The 19379-nt window shown below is 40.5% G+C and overlaps 1 protein-coding gene across 1 annotated transcript; it reads left to right on the top strand.

The window, feature by feature from the left end:
- Nucleotides 1-4193: 4193 nt before the first annotated feature.
- EGLN1 (egl-9 family hypoxia-inducible factor 1) lies at nucleotides 4194-10688 on the top strand. The gene is made up of 4 exons (XM_010144489.1): nucleotides 4194-4310; nucleotides 6469-6605; nucleotides 8012-8079; nucleotides 10177-10688. Exons 1-4 carry the CDS (start codon nucleotides 4194-4196, stop codon nucleotides 10239-10241), a joined length of 387 nt encoding a protein of 128 aa, XP_010142791.1. The 3' UTR covers nucleotides 10242-10688.
- The last annotated feature ends 8691 nt before the right edge of the window (nucleotides 10689-19379 follow it).

Raw genomic sequence — 19379 nt, 5'->3', positions numbered from 1 at the left:
CAGCAAGAGAGACATCTCCTTGACTGATGCAGATTTCTTTAACCTGAGCTAAACAAAGTTATTTTACATTAATAAATTAATATGTTAGCACTCATGTCCTCTGTCCATTTTATGTTTGTGGTTTTGGTTTATTTGGCTGGGTGGTTTTCTCCTTAAGAAACTTTGTTGTCATGTAACTGGTATTTTCCCCTCTTCCCTAAGAGTTTGCTATTATTGATTCCTTTTTTTTAAGGAACTACTTAAACTTGCAGATATCCAGCTGTGAGAGACATGGATAGGATGAGAAAAAAGCTTCAGCCTGTTTACCTGCCAGCCTTCCTCACTTACAGATGGGTGAGGCTGTCATACTTCTCCCCTTTCCAGCTGCACTGCTGTGCTGTGCCTCCCAGGGTTGAGTGGCTTAGTTGATGCCTCTTTACATAGTGAACAAAACTGTGTGGACTATGGATTATTCCCTCTGAGGTTACCTTTGTGCATTTGTTAATTAGTATAATGTCCAGCATACTAAAGATGCGGATGCTTAGCAAAAATTTGTAGTTTCAATTATTTCTTCTGTTAACAACTTAATGTTGCTCAGTAGGGCTGATGGTCTAAAGTTAATCTTCCAGAGTTAAACATTTGCAAGTAGAGCATCTGTATGTGAGCGAGTGCTCAGCAGCTTCTTAAGTGTGTGAATATTTTGGCTTGATAGACAGAAGTTGGGTGGATTGCAGAGCTGCGAGGGGCTTTCATGCTTTCTTGATTACTCATGAATTCCAAAGGGTATCTCAGGACAGTGCTGGTGTGCTAGGCGTGAGAGCTCAGACTCAAAGAGAATGGTGTTAGGTTAAAGATGGTTAATATTAAAAGTGTTTGGAAAGGAGTCCAGTGGGTGAACAAAAGCTGCAAACCCAAAATTTTCTTTCTGCTTAGCATACATGTATTTGCTTGCTTATTTATACTGTAAAATGTTAAAGCAACAAAAGTATCTTATTTCATTATGTACTTGGATCGCAGGACAAAAAAAATGTCCTGTCCATGTGGGTACACGTAGTATATGATAGTTTGATATGAACTCACTTCACATTATTTCACAAAGCAATGTATTTCCCATGTTCTGTAAAGTGTTTTGTGACTTTCCTTATCATAGCTCAAGTGGGGAGATGGAGTTGTCACACTGACAAAAGCAATGTATATTTATGCTACACCAGCCAGTTCACAAATTTTGTTTGCTTTCCAATTTGCTGCTGAAGGCTGAGTCATTCTTACTGTTATAAGAATACTGTTATAGATAAGTTATCGCAGCAAAACTGTTTCTCGTCTCCTCCAGTTGATAATAGCAGAAGTTTCAGACCCTAAAGTAAAAAAAAAAGGGGAGCTTTTTAAAATATTGACAGTATTTTAGACTCAACTGCTTGTACAAAATGCTTCTGACATTGAATATGGGTGCTCTTTATGTGAAGGTGATGACGACTGGTGATTCCCCAGACTTTCCAAAAAGCGCTGCCAGTTCTCTTCAGCAACATTGGTGTTAAAGATTCCTTTCTTGATTTCCCTTCAGCAAAGAGAACAAGTACCCATTTCAGTACCTTACAAAGGAAACTGTAGCAATAGGATGCAAATTTATGCTTCTCTAACAGCAAAATTATCTTTTTGAGGAACAGACGGTATCCAAGTGTGCCCTTGAAAAAACCCTGTACTGGCCAGAGAGACCTGGGAACTGTCCTAATCTTTTAACACTAGGTTTTTTAGTTCAGTGATAGATACTTAGGTCATTTATGTGCCTGAAGACCTTTTTGTATCTAACTCGTGCTTTCAGTGAGAATTGACATGGCTCTAGCTACTTGGTCTCAATGTTTTCTACATTCTGAACAAGTTTCAGTAGCTGTTTCACGCACATACTGAGCGACAATTAGTGTCAGGGTTTAATTTACATGCTACTTCTCAGCAAAACCCCTTAAATTAAAACTTTATTATTCCTGCTATTAGGAATGCTGTTACAGAATTGGATCTGGATCTGCTTTCAGCACTGTTCGTGCTCCATGAGAGCTTGATAGGCTTGATGTGGTACGTGTAACTCCTTTCAAGAGGGTTGGCTTTCAGAGGAAACCAAATATCTTCCTCTTCCAGCCCAGCTTTGCTTTTGTTTTGTTCCTTTTTTCCTCTGTAAGAAAGGAAATTACAGAACTCTTACTACATTATTTGGTATCTTTAACTAACTGTTTTGATTTTTGTGGGTTTATCTTCCTGCAGCAAAACTGATAAGTAATGACTTTGCCAAATATTAGGTCACACTACTTGATACATGTAATATGTTTACGTGTGAGACCTGTAATGATGACTGTGCTATGATTACAGTAAAGGGATTTAGAAGCTGAAGCGCCTACTCAGAGTTAGAAGTATATTTGAATTCTTTAGTTTCATGTGAATGAAGCTTTGCTTAATTTTAAGGTTTTTTTATAACCACAGTGCTACTATTTGGCAGATATTGTGTTCTGATTTCTGCTTGGAAGGAGCTACCAAAAAATTGTTTCTTCCTTTAGAAGAGAATATATGGAAGCAAAGATTTTAAAATGCTTGCTGCTGCTGTAGCAAAATCCATTTTGCTTTCATGCGATATAGAAATATTTTACTGATTGAACTGCAGCTATTTCTCAGCCTGCTCAAAAGCAGTTTCTTGCAAGTAATTCAAACCGTGGAAAGCTTTATTTGTTAGCATTTTAAAAAGGAGGAGGAAAATTAAAATTATTAGTATGAAGCAAAAAATGCACTAAAACTTGATTTGAAATACTTTTCATCTGATCGGTTGCATATTCACAGTTAACACTGTATTGGGAAAACTGCCTTTTATATTTTAAAAGAGGTGGAAGAGTTTGCAATCCAGAGGTCTGACTTTAAATTTAAACTTAACCAGGTTAAATTTAGACAGGAATGATTGCATTGAAAAGTTTAGGGGTTGGGGGGGGGGGGGTGTGGGTTAGTTTTTTGTTTTTTTTTTTTTTTTTTCGACCGCAGGAATTCACCGGGGGGTTCCAGTTAAAAGTGTGGGGGGGGGGGGGGGGGGGTGTGGGTTTTGTTTTTTTTTTTTTTTTTTTTTTTTAGACAGCAGACATTCACCGAGTGTATCAGATTGTTGGTAGAAAACCACTTTTTTGCTCTTATTTTAAATATGTATTTCAACTTCTTGCAGATAGGATATTGTTACTGCAGACATCTGGGTACTGTGGTGGCAGTTGAAAAACTTCAGGTTTTTTTCTCTTTCAGAAATGAGATGATTATTATTTCCAGCAAATGCATAAAGTTATGGGGATGCTCTGCACCACAAACTGGCCGTGTGAACTGATAGCTAATCAAGCTAATCTGGCCATCCGTTAGCAAGATGACCAGTTTTTCACACACACATCTGCGTGACTGAAGACTCAGAAACCAAGCCACCTTCTAGGGGTCTTTCAAGTCAGCTGAGCTAAGTGCAGCATGAGAAGTTAAATACACTACTGTACTGGGAATCGTTTGATGTCAGAAGGTTACCACAGATGAGTGTTTGGTGTCTCTTTTAAATTTCTCACTTCTTGACTGAAAAGGATGTTTTTGTTGTACATGTAGTCTGTTTTTTTCAACAAAGGTTCAAAGACCTCCTATGTACAGGACAAAACACAAGCCCAAGAATGCACTTGGAGTGATTGAGTATGATGGGCTAATGGTCTTGTTTAAAAAGTTTCCTAAAAGTAAAGTTTGATGCCACTTCTCGGGGAGGAATTATTTGCACTGGAAACACAGAAGAAAAAAAAAGGGCAAGACAAAAAGATAGCTGTCTGTGAACTTGAGTCTGGAAAATAATTGTTCTTATCACAAGGAGAAGCACATGCTACTTAATTATACACAAGATATTTCTCATCCCTTATATTTTGTTCAAGGCAGGGAAATCTGAAGGATTAGTCACAGCATGGGAGCAGCCGCACCTACCGTACCTTAATGAACAACGTTCCTCTCAATGTGTTTCACACCTTTGTTATAGATATCTGTTTGTGTTTAAAACCAGTTTTTAACTCGAAAGAAAACACAGATAAAAAAATTATTTTCACATTATTTCTGACTTAATTTTTCTGTTGCTTATGTATGAATTACTTACGAATTAATACACATAAAATATAGATTCCTTCACACACACCCCCCAATAAAATTAATTATCATGTTTGATTCTTTGACTCTAGGCTATGGTGGCTTGTTATCCAGGCAATGGAACAGGATACGTGCGCCATGTTGATAACCCAAACAGAGATGGAAGATGTGTTACCTGTATATATTACCTTAATAAAGACTGGGATGCCAAGGTATGCAATGATTTATTTCTGTAGCTTTTTTTTTTTACATATGCTTGCTAATGCGCTTTTGCTCAGGTCTTCGTTCATGTCCTTATTTCTGTGTCTTCATTGTGTTCTTACATTACATGAACTGTGAGAGCAGACAGAGATGAGGAATTTATTTTCAAGGTTTTGAATGTTGTCAGCAGGACCAGTTGCATGGTTTTTATATATGTATCTGCTAGTATCCAAGTTTCATAAATATCTAATCATGCAACTTATTGTACATTATTTGTATAGCAAACACGCACATCCCATACACAAAGAGTAAAAAACCAATATTTGGAAAATAGTTGCTTTTAGTTTATTTCTCCATATATCCCATTGAACCTTGAGTTTACTGTTTGTGCAGCTAGATTACTTAACTGAGTGTGCTTATAAAAACAAAGATGCTGTAGCTTGGGATCAGTTTCAAATTAGCCAAGAGTTATGGTTATTGCTCTATCAGTATAGCCCAAAGCAGCACAAGTCTTCGTATCATTGTAGACACAGAGTGTAGAATAAATAGATTTATAGAACAGTTCAGATGGTCTAAATTTAGTGACTTGACATTCTCCATATATGTAGTGATAATGATAAAGGAACTTTTTAATAAGGATTTTCCTCGCAATTCAGTGGGATTAGGTAGATTTGAAGAATGGACATAGCTAACTGACCCTATTGAAAGCATGAGAGTAATGCAAAGATAGCTTTGTTTATTCCTTGATAGCTGTGTAGTTAGATGTGGAGAAGTTTATTCTCATTGTATATGAAAAAAAAACCAAACTACTGGTACTGCTATCATACTTGTGAAGTAGCATGTGGAAGAGCACGTAAGCGGTTAGTTTCTGTGAATCGGGTGCACCCAATACGGATAACACAGGCTGCAGCTGAGAGTGTTTGTTGGCTTTTTTCTCTTCTCTTGAGTGTTGTCCCATTTTGTGTAAGAGCTGGATGAGAAAATGAGACTGATAACATACTCACATAAAACTGGTAGTTGGGCAAGTTGAGTCAGAAATAGATGCACTTGAAGCTTTCTGTTTCTGACTTCATCTTTGAAATGTCAAATTTAATCTTTAAATTAGAAGATAAATTACTACCCTTTTTTTGCCATCATAGCATCCTTACATAAAAGTGCACTGGTTGGACTGCACATCTTAAAATGCAGCTTTGGGGCATTTTTAGATGATTATGGTTTCTCTTCTGGAAAAAAAACCGAAAGAATACATACCAGAGTGTAGAAGCCAAGTAAATTGCATTTTCACAATAACTGTGAAAAATTTACCAGATGGTCATTTAATTTATAAAAACCAAGGTATTTAATTTCCTGCAAAAATCTATTTTAATTACAAATTAATATATTACCAAGTATATTGGTTAGCAAAGAAAGAAGCTCAAGCTTTCTTTAGGAGAACTAATTGATCTAAATTGTCACTTCTTGTTTGCTGATTTAGATCACAATTAAAAAGCAGTCATTTATATCAATTTACCTTGTTAGTACTTGCACTGATTTTCCCATGAAGGCCTACAGTGGGTGGCTATAGTTAGATTTAACATCATCAATACCTTCAGTAAGAAGTTAACATGACTTAAAAATAATTAACCCCACCTACTTGTGCTGTTTTCTAGGTGTAGGTAGGTCCAACTGTTCCAAGTTGACCATGAGTAATATAGATTCAGACTTTAGTTTGAAGTTTCCTAGTCATTCCTCATCTTAATTACAAAAACATGACATAAATTTGTGCTTCTGTCAAGTGAAACACTCTCTTTAATGGAAAAGGGTGAAACTCAGATGTGAAATACAATGTTTCTCTCATCTGTATTGGCATATTTTTGGCTTCCTGTGTAATATCAGTCAGTCTTGTCTGTATTTTGTGAGTAGATAATGCAGATAAAAAACAACCAATATAAAATCACGGCTTTTGACTTAAACATGAATGGAGGTTTAATATTTGCAAGCATTCTGAAATTACTCAGTGAAAAATGCGTAAAAAGTTTGGTTAAATGTGGCAACAGAAAAGCCATTTATTTGTAATTTCTGTAGCATCTGATAAAGGCTTTTATTTCAGTTCCAAATGTCTGAAATATTTTGGGATGCAATACTCAATAGTTTTAAATACAGCACTGGTTTTAAATATTTAATTTGTAGGTAAGTGGAGGCATCCTTCGGATATTTCCAGAAGGTAAAGCCCAATTTGCTGATATTGAACCCAAATTTGATAGACTGCTATTCTTCTGGTCTGATCGTCGCAACCCTCATGAAGTACAGCCAGCATTTGCTACAAGGTAGGACTAATGAATTCTATGTATTTCTTTTACCAAAAAATAAGCATATCTTAATGAGAAATGAGTGACACTGTGATTTATGACCTGATCCCAGGTCCTGCCGGGTGCAATACAAGTTGCACTATGTTGAGAAGGTGTTTTTTCTCCTCTGATTAGGTTTCTGCCATGCTGCTGCATTTGTACCATTGTCTGATCTCTTGTATTTTGGAGAAAACATCCTCATGGGTGGGTAGGAGGGAGGGCTGGAAACACCAGAAGTTTCTGAGCATGTGCTTGGCAGAACTGGATAGAAGCACACAAAGCCATAAGCAGACCTTATCTTAGCCAAGGGATGTTATCTTCATTATTTCTTTGTAATGGCTTTACACTCTCTTCCTGTCCCTTTGTCCTTAGCACCTTACTGTGATACTGGAAGACTGACTAGGTACTTCATGTAACTTCCCTCTTGTTGGGAGGGAGTTGTTAAAGTAGTCAAACTAAGCCACTGCATCGTAGTTTGGGAATTGCTGAGGATTGTGGGGCAGAAATGTGTGACCTTTTCTTTCTCTGGAGTATGAGAGGAGTTGCTCCCAGTCTGAATCACAGGGGAACTTGCTATCTCTTTTGTCCCTCATCCACAGCAGTGATGCTAAAGGTACGTGCATTCACTGCCCCCACATCTGGCATGGCTCCTCCAGATAGCATTAATAGGTAGATTTACCTACTGGAGTAGCTGATCCAGACTGTGTTGCCCATGTGATAACACGTGTGGACAGCCAGAGCATTGACTGGTACCATGAGATAACACAAGTACCTTTGGAAGAAGTAACTTGAAATGGCCATCAGTGCATCCTCTTGCCACCTTTCAGAAGGCTGTACTGCTCTCCCTTCCCCCTCTGTGCTCTGAGCAGAGTCAGAAGGAGGAATGCCATTTACTAAAGCTCCCTAATGTCTTTTCTCAATAGCTGGCGTTTCATATTTAAATCCTATATGGGCAGTGGAAAACCAGAGGAGCTGTGTAACGAGGGGTAGTTAATTTTTCCTTATAGCAGGCGTCCAGAAAAAGGTCGTTGCAGTGTGGCTCAGTGATGGACTTAACAAAGTAAATAAAAGATGAGGTCACAGGGCAAGGTGGTCTGGACAGGGACTTCATTACCAGTTCTTGGGCAAGAACCATAGGAGCAACTCATCAGGAAAAGGAAAAGTAAACTTCACAGCATCAGTGGCACCCTTTCAATGACTGTTCAGACAGTACCTGCTAATAGGAAAAAAACCAAAACGAAAACAAAAACCTGCTTGCTCTGTGCTTTATGAAATCTCTTTTCTGTCAGACTGCAGAATTATCATTTCATTTAGATTGTATTTTATGTCAAGTGCTTTTTTTTTTCTTCATAGTTCAGGAGGTTTTTTCCTACCCTTTTCCCTAGGTACGCAATAACGGTGTGGTATTTCGATGCAGATGAAAGAGCACGAGCTAAAGTAAAATATCTAACAGGTAATCTCTTGCTACTATCTTCTATGATCTTTTTTTCTGGAAGAAAGTAACTCAACCTCATCTCCTTGGCCCATCCTGTGCACAAAAAGCGGTAGAAAGCATAACTTCGAGTCAGGTTTTACAGGGAAGATGACCCAGTGGTTGAGCTGCTAGGCAGTGACTTGGGAAATCCAGGTCAGCGTCTTGTCCTACTCACAACTCCTCTGAGACCTGAGGCTGTTCAGTATTTTTATATGGTAGATGGATGCATCTTCCCCCTAGTCTTGCTTCCCTAACAGGTGTGGAGGGTACATACACCAGAGACTGTGAGACACTGCAGAACTGAGAGCCCTTGAGATAGATTTGATCGGATATAGTGATGCAAGAAGTGAATACGACTTAATTTGACTAGAATATCTATATTGGAAGAACAAAAGCCTAAAATTAAAACCTGGAATCAAAGAATGGAGTTACTTCCTCCATTTCCAATTCCACATATCTAAGCATCTGTTTTCCCTTTCTGGCTTCTCCCTCAAGAGGAAGTTGATCTAAATCTGCTGTTCAAATTAGCATTATAAGGAGAAATGGCTTAGGCCTTCTGTCGTGGTCACCATCACAATTTCTTGTTTGTTACGGTAATTTAGAAATAAACCAGTATCAGGTGTACTGCAAGTGCACACGTGCACAGGGACGGTTTCTCCATGGTTTTGTCAAGAGCTCTGAAACTGATGATGTTGAAGACGTGCCAGTCATTTCCAAATGACATTTCCATTTGTTGTCGTTAGGCAGCTGAAGCTCGTAAGTAGCCCCAGAGCTATCTAGCAGCTGCGAAAGCTGCAGTTTAGTTCAGCCACCCTCAGTGCAGTTGGTGACTTTGTGCGTTTTGGGTGTGGTGAGAGCAATGCAGCTCCTGCCTGGTTTGTGAAGAAACACAGGGAGTCCCTCAGCTCTGGCCGGGCCCGCTGTCTCGCTGCTTGGTGGCTCATGCATGTCTGTGGGATAACACCCACCTGGTCTCCACAGGAAGCCAGTCTGTCTGCACGCCCGGCTTTGTGTCAGACGCCTGTGACTGCACAGCCCCTGGAGCCAGCCTGGCTGGATCAGAGCTCTTTCAGTTGTCTCCGTGCAGCTTCAGCTGCTGCCCTTGCAGAGAGTGCAAGGAAGTGGTTCGGGTGGGCTTGTGTCTGCAGGAAAGGGCCTCCCCTCCAGCCCCCCTCCTCTCTGGGGTCCCCCTAAACTGCAGGCACTTCAGAAGGGAAGGCTGGGTTGAAGGGGTTTAAATTTCCCTATTGGTTTGCCATGTAATTGATTTATATTATCATATTGTTGTGATTTCAGTTTCCATTTGCAATTAAAAGTGCATTTGCTCTGTATCTGCAGCAAAAATTGTGCAAGATGGTTTTTATTTTCTATTGACAATAAAACATAAAATTATAGAATAAAATGTCATCAAATAGAAAAACAATTCAATTATGGCTTAGTGTCCAGTCTAACTAAAGTAATGCAGAATATGCAGAATAGTTTTTTGATTATGGCATACTGTGTCTGTTAGTATTTTGATAGCCAGACTTCTGTTGGGGGTACCTAAAGCTGTCTAGGTCAACTTCTAGAAAAAAAGGACAGAAGATATGTGGGTTGGTTGGTAGTTTCGTTTTGTTGATAATTTTTTTTTTTTTAAGCATCAAGTCAAATGGAACGTTAAATTTAAAAAATCCCTCAGTTTCTTTACAAAGGTAAATAACCAGAAACTCTGGACTTTCTCATACAGAATAATTGACAATGTCCTCAGATTCTCAACTGGCCATTCTTAAAGCTTACCTTTATAAAGGGTAAATGAGCTTCAGATGTACACGTACAGTGTGAAGTATCCAGTTTCCTACTTGGGCAGACAAATACACGCCCGCTTTCAGAGATGATGAGTAACCACGGCTAATTAACTTTACAGAGCACAGTATACAGAGCATGTGTACAAAAATATCTGTCTTGCTAGATCATATGTACTAGACAGTCTTTGAAGTACTCTCTTAAAACTAATCTGGAAATTAATGTAGCCATTCTGTAGATGTACTTTGCTAAATGCTGAAAAATAATACTGATTTCCTTTCCATGTTTCTGCAGGTGAAAAAGGTGTGAGGGTTGAACTTAATAAACCTTCTGACTCAGTTGGGAAAGACGTTTTATAAGCCTTTGATTTAGCAACTCCCCTTGCTATTCTCCCTGATAAATCTTGATGCTATCTATTAACTTCTGAATGTGAATAACAAGAAAAGGAAAATCAACAACACACCAACATTTTAATAAAGAAGCAAACAGTGTTTCAATGTTGCATCAAATAGAAGGTTCTTTGACTGCCGAAGCATTGTACTATGTGATTGTGACTCCAGGCCTGTGACTGCTTATGTGAAGAAGATAAGCAATCAGTAAGAAACAACATATGCATCTGGACATAAATAAGTGCCCTACACAGAATTTGTCCATCCTTACATTTTGCCAGACCTGTCATCCAGCTGAATCCAATTCATCTCTCCCTTTTTTTATATGGTAAAAGTTTGAATTTTGGGTAATTTTTGTATGACCAGGTACAGTTTATCAAAATTGAGTCTTAAAAAAAAAAAAACCTGAAAAAAAAAGAAAAAAATTACAGTATTCTCCAAAATAACATGGATCTATTTTTGTAAAACTGTTCATACTGTTCTCCTCTGCCATGAAAGACCTAATTTAATGTAAGGGTTGCCAGTAACTGATAATCACTTTAATTTTCTTTACACCTTAAGTCAGAAAAGGAGCACTTTAATTACCAGCTAAAAACCTGATTGTTTTGTATCATATCTCACACTAATCTTAACTTTTAAAGATTGCTGCTGTACTGTGTTTTTTTTGGTCGTTTTCTTTTTTTTTTTTACTATGTCCTCTTCAACCTTATTAACAGAAGCAAATCAGTATCTCTCTATTAGTAACATTCAGTTTGTGGTTTTGTATGTTGAATCCAGAGGGGAAGTTTCTGTCTCTTCTTTGTTTTTTGGTTTTGGGTTGGTTGGTTTTATTTTTTGGTTTGTTTTGTTTGTTGGGGTTTTTTTAAGTGACTGGCACTAAGTGAACTTGACACTATTGGTTGCTGTCATTGGCTTTGGGGACCTGGTAAAATGTCATCAAGTTACAAGAATATACAAGGGCTTTCCTAGGCTATTTGAAGTACCCAGAACCTCCTTCTGTACTTGACAGAAAATTTTTTTGCTTTCTCCCTTTTCTAAAGAATACTTGCCACTCCCCTTTCCTTTGTATATAAGTTAATAGACTATCTAAAGTTCACTTTCCTTTTCAAGTGTTGGTGTCCCATGCAGTCTGTAAGTTGACACCTTGATCTATTGTGTAGTATCAAGGAGGTGGTCAGCACACTGAAGCTGAAGTGCATCACTGTAGGCTCCTTGTGCAATACATCTTCAGGTTTTCACTGCGCTGAAGGATTTCCCCAAAAAGGCACTGCCCTTTGGATACTGAGGTTTATACATAGTAAAAAAAAACCCATTTACTTTCTTTTACATTGTTTTCATTTTGTCAAGGAGAGGGGACATCACAGAATAAGTGAGATGTGCAGGAACTTTGTTCTTATTTTTAAGAAATAGATGCTTTGGACACTTCCCCCACATACACACCTTTTTTTTTATTTATTTTTTTTTTCCTGAGCTTTAAAAGCTTGAGAAAACAAAAGCAAACCTATAAAAGACAGCATTCATATTTACAGGAGTTTGGGGGTTGATCAACTTAGCCACTGCAGTTTTCTATCTGTCCCTTATTTCCTTACTTAGCCAAAACAATGTGAGTGTACAGAAATATTTCTGTATATATTACAACTTGTGACAATTTTAACATCTGTATAGTTTGTATTCAATTAGAGACCTTTTCTATGGAAAGCTCAGTAATTTTTTATTAAAAATATTACTATTCTTCATGTAAAACATGAAAAAGCTAATTGCTTAGTAACAAACTGACAGAAAGGGGAAAATTCAGTATTGGTATATCATTTAGGAGAACCAAGAGAAATCCCAGTTTTGTTTTGATTTTGCTTTTCCTGGTTGGTTTTTTTTTTTGTTTTGTTGGTTTGTTTTTTTTTTTTAGTATGTTCTTGCCCTTTACAGTTACCTTCCTCTTTCCTGTTTCCTTCCCAGAAAAACAGACAGGATACCTTTACTGTAAGTGCCTCTGCCAACCTGGCCAAGGAGTGCAAATATTACTGTCTGGTCTGCAGTGCATTTAGGCTACCAATGAAACAAGCAAAAAAGCCACCTCTTCATCTTCTTTAGTACTACTTTAATGGAGGTTTGGTTGGTTTTGTTTTAGAAATGTAAGCATAAGCCTTTAAACTCATTTCACTCCCTCTGTAATTCAAACTTCTGCAGTTACATGGCGTATCAAATTCTAATCACACTGTAGGTTTGTGCTTGCCAGACAGGTTTAAAAAGTGCTTAATTTTTCACTCCATGTAAGTCATTGCAATAGGGTCAACAAACCAGGTCAGCCATTTCTTCCATGTCCTTTAGAAACTGTTCATTTCATGTTGATTGAATATTCAGTCTTGAGCATCACCAAGCAGGTCCTTGTTTTAAAAGTATTTTTTAAACTGTCTTACAATCTGTATGTGTCTAGTCCTGGTTAAGGATAAAGCTTCATAATGCTATTTTTATTCATGATGTTAGCTGGCTGTGAAATATGAGACCTTTATCTATAGCAGGCAAAGAAATTCAGGATTCATTTACAGGTTGCCTATGAAGTTGTGTAATTTGAAAAGCAGTGTTCGTTATGAAAGAGCTCTCAAGTTGCTTGTAAAGCTAATCTAATTAAAAAGATGATGTATAAAGGTTCTTGAAAACTATGTGGTTATTTGTAATTCTTGTAACTTTTAAAACTACTTGGCAGGAACTAGTTTATAAATACCTCCTGATAAAGGGGGCATGTGATTTGGTGGTTTTGTGGGAGGTGTTTTGTTTTCTTGTGGTTTTTTGGGTTTTTTTAATCAGAGCTATTTCTGCTCTGGAGAAGGATCTGTTGGGTTTGGGTGGGTTTGTTTTTTCAGACTGCTGCCAGTTACCTGGGCATAGTGATCATTTTTTTCATGGGTTTCTCCCTCAAAAACAGCACCAAGTTTAGGCTAACTGGAGAGTGATGATGGATGTAGACGCAGCTCTAGTTTTTTTGACCATTTTCTGACAGGTACATGAGGTGCAGAATGAAAGCCCTCTTCAAACAGGATTTGTAAGATTTAGTGGGAGCTCTTCAGTTTTACATTACTCCCTTTGAAGATGGCAGAAGAATGGTAGAGTCTACAGATGCCGGCCCATATGAGGTACCACACAATTTCCCAAAGCTTTTTGGTGAGCTTCATGATGACTGTATGGTAATCAAGAAAACATCTGGCTGGCTGTCCTTCTGCCATTGCTGTAACTCTTGTGAAGCCCCTCTGCATTGCTTGTCTGTCTTGTGCTGGTTCAGAAACAGTTACCTGGATCTGCAGATGAGTCTGCCAGCCTTACTGTGCCTTTCATGGCACTTGTGTACCTGTTGTGTCAGTTCTGCTCTAAGGTGATGGTTCTTGCCAGTGTGTTAGGCTGAAACCTAACTGCAGCAGCACTGAGCTCATCCCAAAGTGCTTTGAGTCTTTTGCCATGCTTCAGTGCTGTATCAATTCTTAAACGTTCTCTCCCTCCCCCACCTTTGTTTTCCATTGAAAAAGGGAGCAGCATTCCTAGTACTTGCAGCCATCCAGTGTGTACCTGATATTTTATCACATTGTTGAGCATAGTATGCAGGGAGGCCATTTTGCATAGTAAAGGGAAACACTGTTCCAGGGAAAGGTGAAGTCTCTTGTGAGTGTTTCTCAGAAGAAGGATGCTTACAAAGCTGAGAAGAAGCTTGCTGACAGCCTGTGTCTTATGTAAAGCATCTGGCTGTGCTGACCTCTTTAAGGTTAGTGGTGGGAAGATTCCATCTCTAAGTTCTATGGGTAAGTATAATCAGACTGCAAAGTACCATTTTTGTGCTTGCTAAATGCTTTGAACATGGAAGGAATGAGTTGAATGTTAATGGTAAAGTACGATGGGAAGAGACGCATGCATGAGGCCAAAGTGAAACATGTGGGTTGAGTATGGGGAATACGGGACACGTCAAGCAAAAACATGCCATAGGTGTCTGCTTTGGGGAGGACCGTGGATGTTCATGTTGCAAAATAGAGTATTTTTATCTCTAAAGATGAGAGGTTCCTACCTTCTTGCTGGTACCAGGAGTTGGTTTCCTCATCTGTCTGCCAGTTGTAAGTTGGATTTTGTGGGGGTTTTTTTCCCCTCTTATTAAACGTGCAGCTCAGGATGAAACTTGTATTGGTAATAGTTTATTGATTCTTCTGGAGAATTTACTATAAATACCTTCTATATAATGTGATAAGTGCTGGAAAAGGTGACCGGCTCATTTACCCTGTGAGCCCAGTACCAGCATCATCACGTGGCTGAGGGTTTGCAGGGCGTACCTTGCTTACATATGGGGAGTGATGTAAAACACGGATGGACTAACAACTTGCCAGTATCACACACAGGTGACTCACTGCTTTCAGGGCAGAGTCTAAACTAGAAACCCATTATTTCTTTCAAAAGCTGTTGGAAATGGGAAGCAAAATTATAATTCTGCATATTCACCATTTGGATCCAGTGCTTCTTGTAGTCCTGTCGCTGTGTCAGTGTGATTTACCAGGGTGGAAACAGTTCCTCTCCTGAACTTGTTTAAAGAGCTGGAGCATCACAATTCTATTTTTGCATTTGAATAACGACAGTGCAGAGATTTGACTCCTACCCACAAACAAAAAGCCCGGTACCTGTATTGAGTTGTGAGCTGGTATTTCACTATCTAAAGAAAGCAAGGGGCAAACAAAAAGCCAGGCAAAAAAATGATCAGAACATCTTATGCAAGTCTCTTAAGTTGTAAATATATCTTGCTTACATTACTGTACATAAGCAAGCTTTATAAATCTGTTAATAAAGATTACATTATAGCATTTATTACATTATGGCAGCTCTAAGAAATATGGAAAGTAGAGTTTTGGAGCTTGATTAATTGCTTTTGCAATCCTGGAAGTTTTTCCATACAGTGAAGATGGGAGTGAATGTGTCAAAAAAACCCAACAAACCACTACCCTTGCTCTTTGCAAAGAGCAAGGTTAGAGCTGGGCATATTTTATTTTCCCTTCACTCCCCCTTCCTCAGCCACAACGTAACAGTAGGTAATGTGGTTCTGGGCACGTGTCCTGCACAGTCATGTTTTAATGAGCAAGCAAAACCTGTAGTAAGCTAACTCTCTTCAGTCCTTAATTTTTGTCGTATGTAGAACTCTGTAATGGGATGCAGGTAGCAATTTCTAAACTTTGTTTTAATTGTCCTCACCTGCATTCTGAGGACCCTTTATTAAAAAAAAAGTTGTGTTTAAAATAGCACAAGTAGGAAGCAACTGTATATAGTTCAGAGTTACTGCAACTCCATAACCATGCAACGTTATGCAATGACATAATCAGGGAGGGCATGTATTTTATGATAAAAATTATGCTTGTACCGACTCAGGAAAACCTCCAGGGTGCAGAGAGGCTTGTGTGATACTTGTCATGTGCGATGCAGGGACGCTGCCTGCAGCTGGGGCAGTGACCAGGGGCATGGCGGTGCAGAAATGCTTCAGGAACTGGCTCCCAGGGACACCTGGAAGCCAGAGAAAGCGGCTGTGTTCTCCTGCTGTCCTACCCAGCACAAGGCTTCTTCCTGAGAGCAGAAAAACCTGTTCTTAGTGTCCTAGACACAACAAAGAGACAAGTTCCTCTATTTTAGATGGAGGATGTTGTGCTGCACAAATAAAAATTATTTTAATTTGTAGCAATCCAAGGATGTGTGTTTTGGTTGGGAGCTTTTTTCTTGTTGATTATGATGGTGTGAAACTCTTGTTTAGGTTTTCATGAGGCAGAATTATCTACGACTAATTTTCCACTGGTGCAGTGAGGAAGGAGTAGGGGGAGTGGGAGGTGGTTGGTTACACCTCCAGCGCTTATAGTAGGTTTGCAAATTTGCTCTCATTTCCTCAGGCAAGAGTGCATGGAGAACAACAGCTCCGCTTCGTACCTCCCTGGTGCACTCCCTGCCAGTTCCTGCTGGTGCACATGCGTGGGGGCCTCTCCTGCCCCTTGCTAATCTAGCATCCTTCCAGGCTGCGTTAGCTCCCCAAGTGTTGTCTCATGCACTGTCAGCGAGCTTTTGTGCTACGCCCCTTGTGTGGGTGTTATTGCATGGGTATTAAATTATAAAACCAACTGTATCTTGGGCTGCATCCAGGGAAGCAGGCATGGCAGGTGTGTCGAGGGAGGTGATGCTCCCACTCTGCTCTCATGAGACCCCACCTGCAATACTGTGTTCAGCTCTGGAGACCCCAGCGTAAGAAAGACGTGGACCTGTTGGAGCAGGTCCAGAGGAGCACCTCAAAGATGATCAGTGAGCTGGAGCACTTCTGCTATGAGGACAGACTGAGAGAGTCGGGGTTGTTCAGCCTGGAGAAGAGAAGACTCTGGGGAGACCTTACAGTGGCCTTCCAGTACTGTAAAGGGAGCCTATGGGAAAAGCAGCGAGGCACTCGTCATGAGGGAGTGCACTGATAGGGTGAGGGTTAACAGTTTCAAACTGAGAGAGGGTAGATTTAGATTAGACATAAGGAAGAAATTCTTCACATTGAGGGTGGTGAGGCACAGGAACAAGTCACCCATTGAGGCTGTGGAGACCTTCTCCCTGGAAGTGTTCAAGACCAGGTTGGATGGGGCTTTGAGCAACCTGGTCCAGTGGAAGGTGTCCCTGCCCACGGCAGGAAAGTTGGAAGCAGATGATCTTTAAGGTCCCTTCCAACTGTTGAAACTGCTTCCATTTGATGAAAGTGTTTAGCTGATATTTTGGGTTTTTTTCTCCGAGATGAAGGCTGGCAGCTGCCCGGTACCTGCTTTACCAGGGGGTTAGGTGCTACCTAAGCCTTTGGCTGAGAGCTGCAAAAAATGTCTAGAGGGGAGTGGTTATCAAGTCATGGCCAACCGTATAGCCTCTGGCTGCTGCTGCTGCTACCTGCCCTGAGTTGGTGCTGGTTGACAAATGCTCAGTGTGGCAAGCTGCTGGCTGTCTCAGGGAAGCAAACTCATCTTCAATTGCAGAGGGTGCTCCTCCTCTTTTGGCAGAGGTAGTGAGATTATACAGCTGAACTGTTCATAGGACATACTTTTCAGCTGGCACTGTATCTAACCGTGGTAGCATCACCCAGGAGCCATTTCACAATGAGCCTGGGTAGTCTTTCTATTCAATAAATGGAGAGGCACAAGGAGACTGGATACTGGTGCAGGGTTTGCAAACAGATCATCTGCTTGTCAGTCTGAAAATGGTACCACTTCAACACAAATCCACAACCACATGTGAAAATACACTCGGGGCTGCAATCAACCCATCGTGTAACAACTCAGAGCTGAGTCAGGATGCTTGCGCAGCAGCAGAGACCTTCAATCCTACTCCTCTTTCTGAAGAAGTTGAGAGCATTTTCCTCAGAACGTGCTGCGAGGTGAGCATGGCCTGACCATGGTGCTAGGCATGGGTCAGCACGTGTGCTGCTAAGGGTGAAAAGCATTGGTTAAGTGTGGAACAAAACTGCATTTCAAGAGCTAAGTGTCAGCCGTCATGTTAGCAGTAAGACCTCTTGGGTGTTGTCCTCTTAACTCTGCCAAATTGCCTAGGAGGAAACGTTGCCAGCTAGCTTGAATAGTCTTTTCGGGTTTTGCAGTGCCTGACACACCTTCTATTTCCTGTCATCAAATGCTTTTCCTGCCTTCTAAATCTCTTATGGGTACATTCAGAGTTAATTACATCTGAGCTTTAATTCACGCTGTCTGCAGGACCAATAATCCTCCCCACCCCCAGCATGGCTTGGCGAGGAAGCAGCAATTAAAACCTGCCTTTCCAGGGCAGGTGAGAGGTGGTGACCCAGCTACCTGCTCCATGGGCCCGGCTAGGCAGGGCAGAGCTTCCTTGTACTTGCCTTTGTGTTATGGCACATGCTCAGTTTCTGCCTGAAGTGCTCCAGCCTCTGATGCATGGAATAGGGAATGTATCCCTCATAGATGTGGTCTAGGTGGTGGCAGTGCCATGTGCCACACCTTGCAGGGAGAGGAAATGTGCAGCTGGAATTAAACTGGTGGTTAGAGATGGTGTGAGCGCTCCTGCACTATAGCAGTGCAAGGGCAAGCAGATGGATTTCAACTGCCTTCAGCTGTAATTTCACTCTGTCCTGAAGTGCTTGTGGGATTGTTAGGTAGAAACCCAGGGCTGCAGAGATCAAAAGGGGCTTCTGGAGATGGTCTGGTTGAGTTCCCCCGACCTCGAGCCTGGTCACCCAGAGCTGGCTGCCCAGGACTATGTCCATTTGGGGTTTGAGCGTTTTCAAAGATGGAGACTCCACAACCTCTCTAGGCAACCTGTTCCTGTGTTCAACCACTCTCACTGTAATGAAAGTTGTTTCTTATGTTTAAATTATGTTTCCTATAGAGGTACTGCTAAATGCAAATCAAGGGGAAAACCCAAATAATTCTTAGAGGCATATCCTGCAGAAGACAGCGGATTTAAGACTCAAGTCCCTTACTTGTAGCTTTTCATACCCCACCTGGTACAGGTGCCATTTTCTCTGAAGCTCCTGGGGTGTTTTATCCTCAGGACGACTCTTCCTTTTGGACCTCTTTCTGTTTGCCATCTGCCGGAACAGCCTGGACTTTGTACCGTGTCTTTCCACTGCTGCCTTAACTGGAGCAGCCCATCCCAAGTTGTGGCCCTGTCATACAGCAGGGAGCTTGTCTTGCTGTTGGTTGGAAAGCAGCTATTGTAAGATGTGCTGTGCGCTATAAATCGTTCAGCCTCTAAGAGTCTTGGGAGGAATGCCTGTAAAATAGCAAGTGTGTGCAGGGTTACGTGTTAAACTGGCCAGAACCATCGGATTTGGTTCGCTGCACTCAAAATGAAGGGGATACTTGAACTGGTAAAAAATAAACTGTTACAGTTGAGTTACTTCTTGTTTCTGAGAAGAAACTGTACTTGGTGGGTAAGGAATTGGTTGGATGGTCACACTCAAAGAGTTGCAGTCGGTGGCTAATTATCAAGCGGATAGTTACTGAGATGCTTCTGGGAAGAAACCAGGGCGATGATCAGTGGAAAGGCAAAGGCAGGGGAATGGAGAAGTAGGGAGGAAGAAGAGGCGCCCTGTAGCTGTTCCTCTCATCAGTCAGT

The sequence above is a fragment of the Buceros rhinoceros genome, unplaced genomic scaffold, assembly GCF_000710305.1.
Source record: "Buceros rhinoceros silvestris isolate BGI_N320 unplaced genomic scaffold, ASM71030v1 scaffold1670, whole genome shotgun sequence".
Taxonomy (NCBI): Eukaryota; Metazoa; Chordata; class Aves; order Bucerotiformes; family Bucerotidae; genus Buceros; species Buceros rhinoceros.
This window is presented reverse-complemented; position numbering and strand designations above follow the sequence as displayed.

Coding starts and splice junctions, on each gene's coding strand:
- EGLN1 (XM_010144489.1), top strand. CDS start 4,194: ATGGTGGCTTGTTATCCAGGCAATGGAACAGGATACGTGCGCCATGTT. Junction 4,311..6,468: donor ATAAAGACTGGGATGCCAAG/GTATGCAATGAT, acceptor TTTAATTTGTAG/GTAAGTGGAGGCATCCTTCG. Junction 8,080..10,176: donor TAAAGTAAAATATCTAACAG/GTAATCTCTTGC, acceptor ATGTTTCTGCAG/GTGAAAAAGGTGTGAGGGTT.